The sequence below is a fragment of the Heteronotia binoei genome, chromosome 10 (assembly GCF_032191835.1).
Source record: "Heteronotia binoei isolate CCM8104 ecotype False Entrance Well chromosome 10, APGP_CSIRO_Hbin_v1, whole genome shotgun sequence".
Lineage (NCBI taxonomy): Eukaryota > Metazoa > Chordata > Lepidosauria > Squamata > Gekkonidae > Heteronotia > Heteronotia binoei.
The window spans coordinates 21,042,755-21,058,994 of record NC_083232.1 but is presented as its reverse complement, the minus strand read 5'-3'; the positions used below and the strand labels follow the sequence as shown (position 1 = coordinate 21,058,994).

General features: G+C 43.0%; 1 protein-coding gene across 1 annotated transcript in view; it reads left to right on the top strand.

Moving 5' to 3' along the window:
- The window catches only part of PTPRN2 (protein tyrosine phosphatase receptor type N2), a 961,700-nt gene that overhangs the window by 396,884 nt on the left and 548,576 nt on the right, over window positions 1-16,240 (top strand). Inside the window, exon 10 of the mRNA XM_060248066.1 lies at window positions 1,722-1,808. Within this exon, the coding sequence (XP_060104049.1) occupies window positions 1,722-1,808 (87 nt within the window). The remainder of the gene's footprint in view (window positions 1-1,721; window positions 1,809-16,240) is intronic.

Below are 16,240 nucleotides of genomic sequence, written 5' to 3'. Positions count from 1 at the left end.
ATGCTGCTGCTGATATAATGTGTTTTGCTCATAGGTGGTGGTGTGGGAGGTATTTGCATTGCAGTAATTTAAAAGTAAGAGCTTGAATGTGCAAATGTTTTTTGTTGTTTTGACCCCAGCTCTTATGTGTTTTTTGACCCCAGCCCTTGTGTATAATTTGCTTAATAAATAAGAAAATATTTTTCTTTATAGCTTTTTATCCTCAGTAGATATAAAAACATACACTATAGCTGATTTTTGTGCTAAGCAGTTCTGATGTTCATTATCTTAGGGTAGTTCAAGTAGTTACAAAGGTTTATTTCCTAAATATAGCTTTGTGCTAATTTTGTGAAGCAACCTGTCATTCAAGTAGAAAAATGTCTGAAAATATAACTTTTGGCACATGCCTATATATGTCCCCGTTTGTCAGACATATACAGGTGAATGCCAACAATCTCATTTAGAAAAAATTAAAAAGGGAATCTTGTGGCACCATAAAGATGAACAGATTTATTGTGGCATGTTTCCACAATAAATCTGTTTGTTTTCAAAGTGCCACAAGAGGTTTGGGTTGTTGTTGTTTTTGTTACAACAGAGCAACATTGCTACTATTCTTTAATCTCATTTAGATGACTGTCAGCATTCACTGGAGTTATATCTGAGTTTATGGACATTCACCAAACTTGTCTGAGTTTGTTGGTTCCATGTACAAATTTTGTTTTACATCTAAAGCTGTTTTAAGTGGTGATAGAACAGTGTTTCTTTTGTTTGATTACAAGACACAGCCAGGACTTACCGTGATGCCTCTTTGTGCATTCCAGGGTTTGGGTTGGGAGCAGCATGGCCATTCTGGGTGCCCATTGTCTGGCAGGCTGCATGATCTGACCCGGGGGTGGGATCCAGGGACAGCAGTTCACCCCGGCTTGCAGGACATGCATCTGGAGGTGGGCCAGTATTAAGGCAGTGGCTGCCTGGGTCTTGGACCTGTTCCATGCAGTCTTTTCCCATCCTTCCCTCCTTGTGTTTCACTTGTACCAGGGTAAGGCTTGATGTTTTCTTATTGTCACAGCCATGGGCAGTTGAAGCATTGCGGTGGATTATTTGTCTAGGGAGGCTGTGACTGCATGCCTGCGTCCAGCAGTTCTGGACACTCCCTAAAAGGGTCTGGGGTGGAGCCAGTTTATCGGCCTCCCCTTTGTCTGACCCTCTGGAGAGTGTAATTAGATCTATTGTTTACTCTTGAATTTATAATATTTTTGTGTCCTTTCACTAGGCAAGAATTCTTTTTAGAAACTAATGAATTTGAAGGAGAAAAAAGTTTTCCCATGTCCATTTGACTCCCAGTCCTGCCGTTTGACATTCATTGTTTGTTTCCAACCTCATCTTGCTGTCTTCCTCCCTTAGCCTTTTCGTCTTCTTTTTTTTAAAACTGTATTACATTTTTTTATTGAGGACCAAGATGAGCTGGTCCCTGCATCATTGGGCCCATTACACTTCCTAACAATTCCATTTACACCTTATTGTTTGTCTTATTGCTGGAAAATTCAGGTGATTCATCATGCCTGAGGAAGCACCTGATCCCATTTCCCTTGATATCACAATTGCTATGTGACAGGAATACAGTAAGCGCTAGTTTTCAAACTACCTAACAGGCCAAGGTGATAACTCTTTTGGGACTTTTAACCTCTCAAGTATTGATGAGTTCCATTTTTGTAATGCTGTGTTTTCTTCCTTTTCAACAGTGCTCTGAGCGAGGAAAAAGGCTTGGAGTTAATAAAGAAAGTTGCGGATCTCCTGAAGCTGCAGATGACTGCTTTTGCTGATGTCAAGTATGTACACTGAGACCAGGCTCTCTGTTAATTGCCAGTTTTCTTTTAACTCTCGAACCTGTCCTGAATGAGAGAGACAAAAAGCTCACCATGCAATTGTTCTTAACTGTTTTTATTATAAAAAAATGCATCAAGATTGAATTTTTTTTCCTTTCCAGTATGGTGTAGTGGTTGAAGTGTCAGATTAGAATCTATCTGGAAGAGGCAGGTTTGAACTCCATCTGCTGAGGAAGCTTGCTGACTGACCTTAGGCCTGTCCACACACTTTCGGACTAACCTACCTCACAGTGTTGCTGTGAGCACAAAATGGAGGAGAGAAAAACTATGTAGGCCGCTTTGGGTCTTCATTGGAGAGAAAGGTGTGTTATAAATGAAGCAAATAAACTAGTTTTTCATAACAGAGAGAATGTACAAATTGGAACTAGGGGTCACTCAGTGAAGTTGATTGGCAGCAGGCTCAGGTCATGAAAGGAAGTACATTTTCATACTACAGCTATTACTCCATTGTGTGAAAATGTTCATTTTGCTGTGAGGAAATTATCTTTGTTACAGAGTGTTGGAAGTTTGTTAAGTTGGTTTTTGACAAAACGGACTGTGAAATGGGAACTGTTTGAGAAAGAAATTGATTTCAGACCGATACTATGAAGTGGATGACTTCTTTGTAGGAATCATTAAAAGATCCTGGTGATCCAAATTTTTGACTTATGGGAGTCTTCCTTATATTTTCCCATTCTGTACATGATTAATGAAAGTATTGTTGTACAATTTCAATGTATCAGTTTTTGGTGTAATTTCAGTATTACAGAAACTGGAGGCATTTTTGTTGCTATAGATATTTATTGACATAATAGTTATTCCTCTTTACAATTTCTATAAATATTTGAACTGTAGCAGTTTATACAGTTTGCTTGTCTGTTTTGTTTCTAACTGGGGATTGGCAGCCCTATGTGGCTATCACTGTTTGCTGTATGCTGTTTCTTTTCATGACCTGAGCCTGCTGCCAGTCAACTTCATTGGTTCCAATTTGTACCTTCCCTCTGTTATGAAAAAGTTGTTTATTTGCTTCATTTATAACTCACCTTTCTCTCCAATGAAGACTCAAAGCAGTCTACAAAGCATACCGGTCTTCATAGAGTATAACAGAGAATTGATCCATGGGTATCTGAGGCTCAGAGTGGGGGGGCTGCCCTGTCCTCTACATACATTTGGTATAACTTGTGAGGAAGAATCTACACACAGAGAAGTCATAGTGCAGCTTAAAAATGGCTGTCCTCGTGAGAGAAGGGCACACATAAAGGAGATGAGCAGGCGAAGCAGCACTTCCCTTTTTCTTTTACGTAAGTGTGTCAGATGCCTGAAAAATACAGACAGTTACTGTCAGATGAGGGTTTCTTGGCAAGGATATCTTATATTCAAGCATATAATGACACCAGCATGGAGTATAGCTTTTTCCTAGATGGCTGACGAGAAATAGGCAGCATACTTTACAATTGAGATTAATTAAAGGAAATGATTGGGAGACAGAGCACAGTCAAGAATAACAAGAATAAGAGAAGCAATAATTTAGGATGGCAAAGACAAACTAGTAGAAAATAGGAGCTTAGTTCTGCCAATTTTCTTTGAGGCAATAGGCAGCTAACAGTAGGGAGACAGCGGGGGGGGGGGGGGAACAGCTGAGATTGGAGTGGGAGGAAGCAACAAGAAACCTTGTACAGAATGATGAAGTTGTAAATGATCGACAAAAAGCTGACATGGAAGTCTAAAGCAGAACAATCCTGCAGTACTGTGTGTTTGTGTTGTCCCCTCCAACAATACAGTAATTTCAGAAGAATGAAAAGTTCAATAATTTTTCATTCTGTATATGTAGTTATGTAGTTGCCATTGCCATTTCCTCCCCCCCCCCCCCCATTGATTGTGATGATAAGCTGGTACAGTATGGTACTGATAAGCTCGTGTTTTCCTCCTTCTTCCTTCACACATAACATCTAAGTGATGGCTTGGGGTCTTAGATGATGTCTCTAGCATGCTATTGCCTTAAGGTTATTCTCAGGTTTTCAATTGCATTTGTTCTTTTTGTCCTGTGGACAGATAATGTAGATATTTAGGGAATAAATAACCAGATAATTAAGATGGTGGAAACAAGTGTCCAGCATCTTAGGTGACAGTTCCAGTAACATTCTGGTTTTTGTGGGGTTTTTTAAAAATGGAAGTACTAGTTATACTTAATATGTTTTGTTAATGGTTGTGTAGCTGTGAAACAAATTCCATGATTTTGTATTACATCATTAGGGACCATTAAAAGAATATTAACATGCTGATGTAATTATGCAAGCAGACATAAAGCGACAATCAGTTTGATTTTATAATCCAATTATGAGTGTCTGTGGCCTCCGGTGATTGATTGCTGGTCTAATACAATATGGGATAAAGGTGGGTGGCGATATTAGGAGATATTTTATTACTTCATGCAGTTAGCTCCATAGTTTCCACCACAACTTGCATTATAAGAATCTCCTTCTATTCAATATTTTTCAACTGCAGCTTTCATAAAATGAACTTATAAATATGTATAATTATATATAAACATATGTAAAACATTGAATGGTGCAATATGCAGGATGCAAAATCAGATTGCATTCTCTTTTGTTGGCAGTGGACTTCTAGATCTTACTATGATAGAATTTCTTTAGGGCTACATTATGTTTTGTGTTCTAAAATACAATGATCAAGTCAGTTGAATTCCATGAGATAAGCCATTAAAGAACAAGGAGTTGTGAATGTTCAAGCAAAGTCTTTCTCTGTCACCTGCAAATTCACAATGGGCTCATCAGACTCTCAAAATATCAGTCTGGAATAGTGTTGGGCAGTCATTCTTCCCTAGCACTGCTGTTGCTTATCTGACATACAATCAGTGTCTGGCTGAACCTGCTTTGAACTTCATGCAATAAAAGTCCTCTGACCTGGTCTGATATGGTCCCAAGGTATGATTGGAAGGCTTGTATTACAGCAGCCTTACGTATGGCTGAACAGATCTCTGTGTCGGTGCGTACGCTAGCAGAGTGAGCGGTGTGATGAGCCCGACACTGCGCTCCAGGAAAGAAATCAGCCAGACACCTGTAACTAGTGCCAAAGTAGTGTATTTACATTATATACAGTACGTGCTCTCTAGTGCAGTCCAATATATTGATCACAGGAACAAAACGCTCTGCCAGCAATTCAATTCTCAGAAAGAGACCTGTGCATTACACACACAGTTCATTTATAGTCCAGTCAGCCAATCCTGGCAGTGCATTGTCATGCTGACTCAGCAGGTTCCTTCGCCTGTCCTCAGCCGGCTCAAACCAGCCTGCTGATAAGGTCACTGTGACCTAGCATGCCGGCTAGATCACCAGCTGTCATTGCAGAGCTGTCAAAGCTGGGTTAAGATAGATTCTTTCTCCAACACACCTCCTAATCTATCGAACCCAGTGCACCGAACCACAGTGAATATTAACATTGGATACAGTTTACATTCATACCTGGTAACTGTACAACACTCACAATGTTTTGCATTGTTATACACACATGCCTTCACATTTGGTTCACAGACAGCAACATTGCATACTTTACATATTTACAGATTTACAATTCCCAATCCAGGAATTCATTGTCACTGTCCTGGTCAGCCAGTTCCCTCTGGCGTTTGGCTTCAGCCTCCCTATTCCGTGCCTCGCACTCTGCCACCCAGACCTTCCACGCCTCAGCCTTTTTCCTGAGCGTTTCCTGGAACCCTGGTGGGTCTGGTTTAACTACCAGTGTGACATAAGGCACCTTGTACCTGGCAGGAGGGATACCCTTTGGGGCCCTAGCAGATACTCGTGGCCCTGTGCTCAGACCGGGCTCGTCTCCTTCGAGCTGATCTGTTGCCACCTCCTGGCCTGGTTCCTCTTGTTGACTCAGAGGTTGCACCTCCTGTCTTTCAAGTTCCACCTCCTGACTTTGCACCTGAGGCTCTGTGCCAACTTGGAGCTCACCTTCCTCTGCTTGTCTGCTTACCAGTTCCCGGTCGGGAGATTGTTGCTCCTGCTTAATTACCCTTGGCAGGACTCCAGCACCGTTATCAGTGCTTGGCAGCAGTACAAGTTCTTTCACAGTAGAATGTAACTGCGGCCAGCTGGCGCTTTCATTAAACTGGGCAGTCTTACTGAGCGTTATCTTCGCTTCCTTATCGCAAAAGCGATAACACCTGGCTTCTGGCTTGTAGCCCAGAAAAGTTAGGCTCTCTGCCCGGCCATCCCCCTCCCTCCTGTTCTCGGAGGGGATGCCAACCCAGGCTTTTGTCCCAAAGACTCTCAGAAACCTTAAGTCTGGACACTTATTGTACAGCCTTCTGTAAGGCAAGTCATTCACAGCTTTGGACCAAATGCGATTATACACAAAAACTGCTGAATGCATAGCCTCGGCCCAATAAGCAATTGGCAACTTAGCATCTTCTAACATACAGTACATCACATTTTGCAGTACAGCTCCATGCCCGTTTTCTTGGGGTGTGGCTGGGTTCACTAAACGGTGGGCAGTGCCCTTGCTCGCCAGCCAACGTTTTAATTCATTAGGCAAGAATTCACCCCCGCGGTGGCTCTGAATAGCTTTGACACGCATATCCAACTCCCTCTCCACCGCTTTGACCCATTTTGTGAATGCCTTGTACACCTCGGATTTATGCACCATAGTAAACACCCAAGAGTACCTTGTGTGGTCGTCGGTGGCCACTAAGCAGTATCTCCTCCCCGACAGACTATTTGGCAATGGGCCTATAACATCTAAATGAATGAGTTCTAGGGCACGCTTACTCTCTCTTTTGCTTTGCTTAGCAACAGCACAAGCCCTGCTCTTGGTCTTTTTGCAGACCTGGCAGTCTAGATAACACTTACAGGGTTTTACTTTCAGACTTGGCACCAACTGCAGGGTCTTTTTCAACGCTCTAAACCCACAGTGCCCGAGTCTCCTGTGGAGCAGATGTATACACTGATTGTGCACTGGCACATTTGACACCTGTGCCACCTGGGCACAATGACTCTGAACCACATATATATTTCCCTCTCTTTTCCCAGTTGCAAGCAGCTTCCCCCCACCTCCTAGGATTTTACAACAGGTTTTTTCAAACTTCACCTGGTAACCTTGGTCAATTAACATGCTCACACTTAGCAAGTTCGACCTTAAAGTGGGTACACACAGAACATGCTGCAAAGTGCAATTTAAGACAGGAAATTCAATACTGCCTGAGCATATAACAGCTGCGGAGGTCCCGTCAGCTAATCTGACATGACTGTGCTCAGGAATGTCAACATTACTCAGCAGCTCCCTGTCGCAGCAGAGATGGCTCGTTGCACCAGAGTCTAAAATCCAGGCAGACCCTGTGCTCTCTCCTGCAGACGTGACCAGCCGGGCTTCTTCCTCACATCGGCTGGTGGTCCTCTGCCCTCGCTGCCTCCGTCCACGCCGCTTCCCCTTCTCTGGGCACACGCGTAGCAGGTGCAGGGACGATCCACAACCAGAGCAACGTCGGACAGCCAGTGCAGTCGGCTCCTCTTCAGCTTTTGGTTGCCTGCCAGCAGCAGAAGCGGGCTCGCTCTTGGACGCCTTCCCAGACGAGCCAATAGCCGCACGCTCCTCAGCCAACACCCCCGGGCAACTCACTGCCGCAATCCTCTCTTGGAGGTCAAGCAGGTGGGCACACACGTACTCCATTGTCAGAGTCGCCACGTCAATTGTCTCCAGGGATGTTATTAGGGGAGTAAACTCGGGCGGCAACGACAACAGCAAAATATAAACTCTGTCGTCGGGAGCTACAGTTTTGCCCCTGGCCTCAAGCTCAACGAAGCAGTCCGTTAGCTTCTTGATGTGCTGCCTTACACACCCTCCAGCTGGCATTACAGTGCGGAACATCTTCCTGGTCAAGGCCATAAGGGAGCCAGCAGTGGTACTAACATGAACCCCACTGAGCGCGTCCCAGGCAGCCTTGGGAGTGTCCTTCCCACGCACATGTACTAGTTGGTCATCTCCTACTGCTAGCATGATGTTTGCCAGCGCCTTATCGGCTAACACAGTCTGGGCAGGAGATAACACGGCAGGGGGATTACTTACAAGCAGCCATTGCCCCTCACGCTTAAGGTAGTGTTCCATTCTCAGGCTCCACACCGCGTAGTTTGCTGAGTTAAGCTTCTCGACGGCCACTGCAAGCTGCTGCTGAGCCATGATGCCGACTCCTCCACACAGCTGGCTGCCGTCCTCCCTCTGGCTCTCAAAATGAGATAGCTGGTGCTTCTTTGTCCTTCAACCGGCGTTCCTCACCTCCGGCTCCTTCCGAACTCTTGGTCAGCTCAACTCTCACCGTGCTCTTCCGCGCAGCGGAACCGCTCTGGGCCCATAACCCTGTCGGTGCGGACGCTAGCAGAGTGAGCGGTGTGATGAGCCCGACACTGCGCTCCAGGAAAGAAATCAGCCAGACATCTGCAACTAGTGCCAAAGTAGTGTATTTATATTATATACAGTACGTGCTCTCTAGTGCAGTCCAATATATTGATCACAGGAACAAAACGCTCCGCCAGCAATTCAATTCTCAGAAAGAGACCTGTGCATTACACACACAGTTCATTTATAGTCCAGTCAGCCAATCCTGGCAGTGCATTGTCATGCTGACTCAGCAGGTTCCTTCGCCTGTCCTCAGCCGGCTCAAACCAGCCTGCTGATAAGGTCACTGTGACCTAGCATGCCGGCTAGATCACCAGCTGTCATTGCAGAGCTGTCAAAGCTGGGTTAAGATAGATTTTTTCTCCAACACTCTGCCTAATCAGTTCCTGCACTGCAGTTTTACTGAGAACTTATGTATCCCACCTTGAATCTTCCATGGAGGGGGAGATGTAAATGCAATAAATAGTAATAGCACTGGGATAACATTGGGTGTTGAGATTAAGTGAATGGGTCTGTTCTGCAAATGACTACAACCTGTTGGAATTGAAGGTTTTATCATTGTGCATTGAAATAGAGGGCCCAAAAGGCAATTTAACTATGGGAGTTTGTTATCGCCCACTAAATCAAAAGACAGAGGACGACTATAATATGATGGAGGCTTAAAGATGGTGGCTAGACAAAAAAACTGTCATCATAGGTGATTTTAACTACCTGCAGATTGATTGGGTCAATATGTGTTCTGGTCGATAGAAAGAGACTGAGTTTCTAGATGCTCTCAGTGACTGTGCTATGGAGCAGATGGTCACAGAACCTACCAGGGGTGGGGCGATCCTGGATTTGGTCCTAAGTAATACCCAAGACCTGGTGAGAGATGTAAAAGTGATCGCACCGCTTGGGAGCAGTGACCATAACATTATTGATTTCACTATTTGTATAAATAGGGAGTTGTCCCAAAAGACCAGCACAACCACGTTTAACTTTAAAAGGGGTAAATTCTCTGAGATGCGGAGGCATGTGAAGAGGAAACTGAAAGGAAAGGTAAATACAGTCAAAACCCTTGGGGAAGCTTGGAGGCTATTTAAAACTACAATCCTAGAAGCACAGATAAAATATATATGACAAGTTAGGAAAGGTACAAACAGGTATAAGAAAAGGCCTGCATAGTTAACAAACAAAGTAATGGAAGCTGTAAAAGCTAAGAAGGACTCCTTTAAGCGGTGGAAAGCTAGTCCAAGTGAAATTAATAAAAGGGAACACAGGAAATGGCAAATCAAATGCAAGACTGTGATCAGGCAGGCAAAAAGGGACTATGAGGAGCATATTGCAAAAAACATAAAGACCAACAATAAATTTTCTTCAAATATATTAGAAGCAGGAAACCAGCCAAGGAAGCAGTGGGGCCCTTGGATGACCAAGGGGTCAAAGGATTACTGAAGGAGGATAGGGAAATGGCTGAAAAGCTAAATGAATTTTTTGCTTCCGTCTTCACTGTGGAAGATGAGAAGTGTTTGCATGCTCTGGAACCACTTCTATTGGAAGGGGTGTTGAAAGACCTGAGCCAGATTGAGGTGACAAGAGAGGAGGTCCTACAACTGATGGACGAATTAAAAACTAATAAGTCTCCAGGTCCGGATGGCATACATCCAAGAGTTCTGAAAGAACTCAAAGTTGAACTTGTGGATCTTTTGACAAAAATATGTAATCTTTCATTGAAATCTGCCTCCGTTCCTGAGGACTGGAAGGTAGCAAATGTCACCCCCATCTTTAAAAAGGGTTCTAGAGGAGATCTGGGTAACTACAGGCCAGTCAGTCTGACTTCAATAGCGGGAAAGTTGGTAGAAACCATTATCAAGGACAGAATGAGTAGGCACATTGATGAAACACGAGTTATTGAGGAAGACTCAGCATGAGTTCTGTAAGGGAAGTTCTTGCCTCACTAAACTGTGACATTTCTTTTAGGGGGTGAACAAACGTGTGGACAAAGGAGACCCGATAGATATTGTTTACCTTGACTTCCAGAAAGCTTTTGATAAAGTTTCTCATCAAAGGCCCCTTAGTAAGCTCGAGAGTCATGGAGTAAAAGGACAGGTCCTCTTGTGGATCAAAAACTGGCTAATTAATAGGAATCAGAGAGTGAGTATAAATGGGCAGTCTTCGCAGTGGAGGACGGTAAGCAGTGGAGTGCCGCAGGGCTCAGTACTGGGTCCCATGCTCTTTAACTTGTTCATAAAAGATTTGGAGTTGAGAGTAAGCAGTGAAATGGCCAAGTTTGCGGATGACACTGAATTGTTCAGGCTGGTAAGAACCAGAGAGGATTGTGAGGAAATCCAAAGGGATCTGTTGAGGCTGCGTGAGTGGGCGTCAACGTGGCAGATGAGGTTCAATGTGGCTAAGTGCAAAGTAATGCACATTGGAGCCGAGAATCCCAGCTGCAAATACAAGTTGATGGGGTGTGAATTGGCAGAGACTGACCAAGAGAGAGATCTTGGGGTCGTGGTAGATAACTCACTGAAAATATCAAGACTGTGTGCGATTGCAATAAAAAAGGCCAACGCCATGCTGGGTATTATTAGGAAGGTAAGTGAAAACAAATCAGCCAGTATCATAATGCCCCTGTGTAAATGGATGGTGTGGTCTCATTTGGAATACTGTGTGCAATTCTGGTCACCGCACCTCAAAAAGGATATTATAGCATTGGAAAAAGTGCAGAAAAGGGCAACTAGAATGATTAAAGATTTGGAACACTTTCCCTATGAAGAAAGGTTAAAACGCTTGGGGCTCTTTAGCTTGGAGAAACGTCGACTGAGGGGTGACATGATAGAGGTTTACAAGATTATGCATGGGATGGAGAAGGTAGAGAAAAAAGTACTTTTCTCCCTTTCTCACAATACAAGAACTCGTGGGCATTCAATGAAATTGCTTAGCAGTCGGGTTGGAACAGATAAAAGGAGGTACTTTTATCTCCCAAAGGGTGATTAACATATGGAATTAACTGCCACAGGAGGTGGTGGTGGCTACAAGCATAGCCAGCTTCAAGAGAGGGTTAGATAAAAATATGGAGCAGAGGTCCATCAGTGGCTGTTAGCAACAGTGTGTGTGTGTGTGTGTGTGTATAAATTTTTGGCCACTGTGTGATACAGAGTGTTGGACTGGATGGGCCATCGGCCTGATCCAACATGGCTTCTCTTATGTTCTTATGTTAATTAATCTTGAAACTCAGCCTTAAATTGTAGATTGTGGAATGGAATGATACTGGGGGAACTGACATCATATTAAATTATCTAAGGAGTAGCAAAACCATTCTGGCAAAAGTGGTTCATATTGATGGAATATGTGTAGCAAGGTGTTCAGAGAGTTCACCTTCCCAATAAATATTGACATCGTCAGTATTGTTGATGACTGCATGTATATTTTTCTTGACATGAGAGAACTTATGGGAAAAGCAGTTTATGTTGTCCCCCTCCCTTTCTGGTCACATATTTTATCATTGCTTTAAGCCAGGAAAGGGATTTTCATGTATTCCTCTTAGATGCTTGTATTTAGTTCATATTTGCTGATAACAATCAATAAATATTCATGTCCCAATCAAATTTCTTAGGAAGCTTTGCAGAAGTTTAAAAATATGCATGTGGTTTTAAGCTGCATATGCTTAGCTGCCTTAGCATGTGGTCATCATCATAATATCAGCAGAAGCTCTCATCATCATCATCATCCTCATCCTTAGCATTTATGTAACACTAAGAGTGTTCAAAGCATTTTACGTAATTCTCTCATAAATCTTTACAGCACTTTATATGGAAGTCATGATGTTTATCTCCATGTTATAGGTAGGTTGAGGCAAGGAGGTAGTGCCTTGTCTGAAGCCATCTAATGTGTTCCTGTCATCCCCTGCCTCCAAGCATGTTCACTACACTTTCCCTTCAGTCACTGTAAATTAGTAAGTAAGTAAGTAAATAATCCTGTTCCTAACACTTAAAATTAAAGAGCCTGTTTTTCAGAACAAATGACAGGGCTCTGTCCTGACATCTCTTCTTTGATTTGTAGCTGAAATGAGTTCCAGCCTGAAATGCTACAGTTGTTCCCAGTGGAAGCCAGTACCATTCAACCCTATTTGACTCCAGTGTAAATCTTTAGGACTGAACTGTCAGGCTGTTTTTGCTCTGCTTTGGTTCCCTTTCAGGAGCATCCACATTATGTAATTTGTCCCGATTTTGCAAACATTTTTCCGTGGTCTTTCCAAAACCTGATTTTGATAATATCTTTTGGGAAAGGTCATGGCCAAAGTGCTGTTGAACACCATATGGATGGGAAGGTATTTGTGGGCCAAGGGCCTATTAGGGAGAGAGCATACAGAAGGAACACGCAACTAGATTTGTTATTTTTTTTGCATAACATTGGCCACAACATTGTTAGAAAAAAACAAGGAGCGTTAGCACAGCATAGGGACAAATCCTGATTTGAACAACCCACCTGTTGTCCAATAAACCCCTTCCCCAGCCCACCCACTGGAGTGGCAAAGCCAGGGGGGTCCACCTGGGTGCTGGCTGCTGAGTGGTTCCCCTTGACACATCAGGTAAATCCCTGTCTGATTTGAGGTTGCTATAATCAGTGGAAATTTAGGAATGAATAAAGGGAATATGAAAATCACAAGTAAACTCTTCTTGCAGCATTCTGGTGGCAGCCTTATCAGGATACTCTGCTAATAATTGAGTAAAAATTTGGAGACAGATAGGTGTGTGAGCTAAACCCAAACTCAAGTTCTTAACAGTAGTGAGTTTATTTTTTGCTACTAGAGGCAGAAGCAGTGCCTGATTTCCTCCCTTTTTTGGCGCTAGCATTAGAGGAGGATTGGGAGGTAAAATAGTAAGTAAAATTTTATTTATATCCCGCCCTCCCCCGCCAAGCAGGCTCAGGGCGGCTAACAACAGCAAAATAACAATACATTTAACAAAACATTAAATTAACCCCAAACCGATTAATACATTAGTTAAAACAGTTACTAAGTCTAAAAACATTAAGTTAAATCTGACAGTACCATTATTAATCGACGCTATGCCTGTCAATTTGTGTAATGATGGCGGATCTCCAGACTGGACCATTTTGATGTTTCTTTGTGGACTTGGTCAGCCGTTCATGAATGCCTGTTTGAAAAGGGTGGTCTTGCAGGCCCTGCGGAACTGATCAAGGTTCCGCAGGGCCCGCACCTCCTCTGGGAGTTGATTCCACAAACATGGGGCCGTGGTAGAGAAGGCCCGTGCATAGGTAGTCCGAAGTTTAACTTCTTTTGGCCCAGGGGTGGTCAATCTGTTTTTACCTACTGACCTCAGTGCTCTCTTCACCAAGCAATAGAACAAAGCAGAGTCAAGTAGTACCTTTAAGACCAACAAAGTTTTATTCAGAACGTAAGCTTTCGTCTGCTCTAAGCACACTTCATCAGACAGTAGGATGGAATGGCAAGCAGTCCTAAATATAGAGAAAGTGGGCAGTGAATCAGCATGCAAAATTATGGAAATGTCCCTTAGTACTTACTCATTGCAGTTTGTGAATCAACCGGCTACTATGTAAATCCCTGTTGCACACCAGTCTGCTGCTCAGTCAAAAGCAGTCAAAGGAGCCAAATAAAATGACCAACATGTTGGAAAAATGCATGCACTGGCTTGCCCTAAGCATGATCACGGAACAGGTTGGAACCCTAAAAAACCAGCATGTGCAAAGCGTAATCAGTGGTAACTTCCATGTACAAAGCAGAGCTCAGGGAGAACCTTCTTCCATCCTTGCAGAAAAGCACATGGTCACAGCACTGGGACTTCCTTGTACTTGGGTAAGCTGGAGCGTGAAGAAGAAAGCAGGAGGAAGTACCTAGCTGTGACCATTTAAATGGCCACGGGTAGTGCTGACATAGCCCATGTATCAGAGCTCCTTCCCGGGGATATCTTAAACCAGAAAGACTGGCTGCTGTTGGCAGGGTGTGGACCCAGAGTCCTGAATCTTGCCAGCCATGTACAACACTTTCTTGCATTTATTTCCCAGCCCAGCCTGCAAATTCAGTCTCCAGTAAGTCGGGATTGTTAATTATTTTTCCAGGTAGTGTGTGTGCCATTTTTCTTACCTCTGTCCCAGCCATTTCCTCTCTCCTCTGGAAGGGTGTTTAGAAATAGCTATATCCTTAACAACATTATAATGAACTATTCCAGTATGTATCAGTTCCTAGCTTTTATTTTTAAATACATAAAGAGAAATGTGCAGCCAGTGGGCTTCCCTTATTGCTCCACAAACAAAAGGGATAGAGACTTACTTTAGAAAAATGAAAGCGAGGAACTGTCACAATGTGGTGCTATAATATTATAATGCTACAGCGCTATATAGCTTTACTGTTTTTTAAAACTAAAACTAAGAACATTCTTGAAGGCAGGGTGAGCATGGCAACTGTACAAGACTGAAGCAAGGAAAGTGAGGGGAGAACTTCTGTGTGTATTATCTGTTGCAGCAACAGGAGTTATATGGAGAATTGTCTCCATGTGAAAGCAACCAAGGATAGTGTATATGACTGGGTACAAAAGCAGACTGTATCTCTTCTTCTTGCTTGCTTACAACTAATAGTGCCTTCTTGTTTATTTATTTATAATTTGGATTTATACACCATCTTTCTTTGAATTAAGGGGGAGGGGGTAACAACAAAACTGTACACTTTAAAATCCAAAAGTTAAAATAGCTAAAATAACATCAGATGACACCAGTCGTACAATATGCATTACTGCCTTGCAATAAGAAGGAAAAGCAGAGGGGGAGGGAATGCCAGGTAAAAAAGCCCTGGCTCTGGTCAAGGAAAGCTGGATGTCTTTAGAGCTAGGGATCACCAGTAAGTTGTTCTCAGCAGAGCATAAGGCTCTTCAGGGTTCATACCAGAGCGAGGTGGTCCTGCAGATATGTGGGTCCCAGGCCGCTCATGGCCTGAAAGGTCAGTACCAAAGCCTGAACCTGATTCAGTACTCCACTGGGAGCCAGTACAGCTGGCACAGCACAGGTTAAATATGTCAAGACCCATGCCACCGCATTCTGGACAGTTGGAGTTTTGGGATGTCTCAAGGGTGGGCCAAGGTAGAGTTACAGTAATCCAGTCTGGAGGTTGGAGTGCTGTGAAAAATAACACAGATAGGAATATAAAACCATTTGCTTACAATATTGTTTATTTTAAGCACTTATACAGAAGATCCATTTAAATTGCTGGGGTTTGCATTTAATTAATTGCCTTTAGGATTTGAGGCGAGATGTTGGTGCAGCCTGCTGGACAATAGAACAGAGCATCTAATTGTATAATTGCTTTCTTATGCATGTTCTTAAACTGGAGTTCAGCAACAGTGTCTTAAATGGAAGCATAAAGCCTTGGGTAGTTGTTGTTCTTTGTTTCCTCTTGTTATGTTGCTATCACCTGAAAAACCCAATCAGCCATTTAATCAAACCCACTCATCTGGAACCTAAACGCTGCTGCAATACTTGGTGTTTCCACTTCATCATACTGAGAAGTTATGACACGAGGCACGTGTAGGTTATAAAGGTGAACTTCAGAGGTAATTATCAGTAGCTTGAGTGCAGAATTGTAAGAAACCAGTTTATTTAAACCAGCATGCAGATTTGGAAAACCTGACTAAGGAGTGTTTCACATTGGATCTCCACTTAGTCTTTCACATTTTGGGTGTGCTGAAGTTAACTTAGTTTTGAGTTTGTATTCAACACTGATTGATACAACATACCTTGGGGGTAAACTGATCTTTTTTTTCACAAATAGGAGCATTGATTGTGAAATTACCTCTCTCCTGCCTCTAAATTCAGCAATTGGCTGTCATAGATTACAAACAAAACTTAGAATTAGAGAAGCTGGTATTATAAGCCCCATTAGGTTTGATATAATCGCAACCAGCTTCTTGCTAAAACAGGAAAAAGCCAGCCATACACCATGATTGTTATATTTTGTACTTAGGATT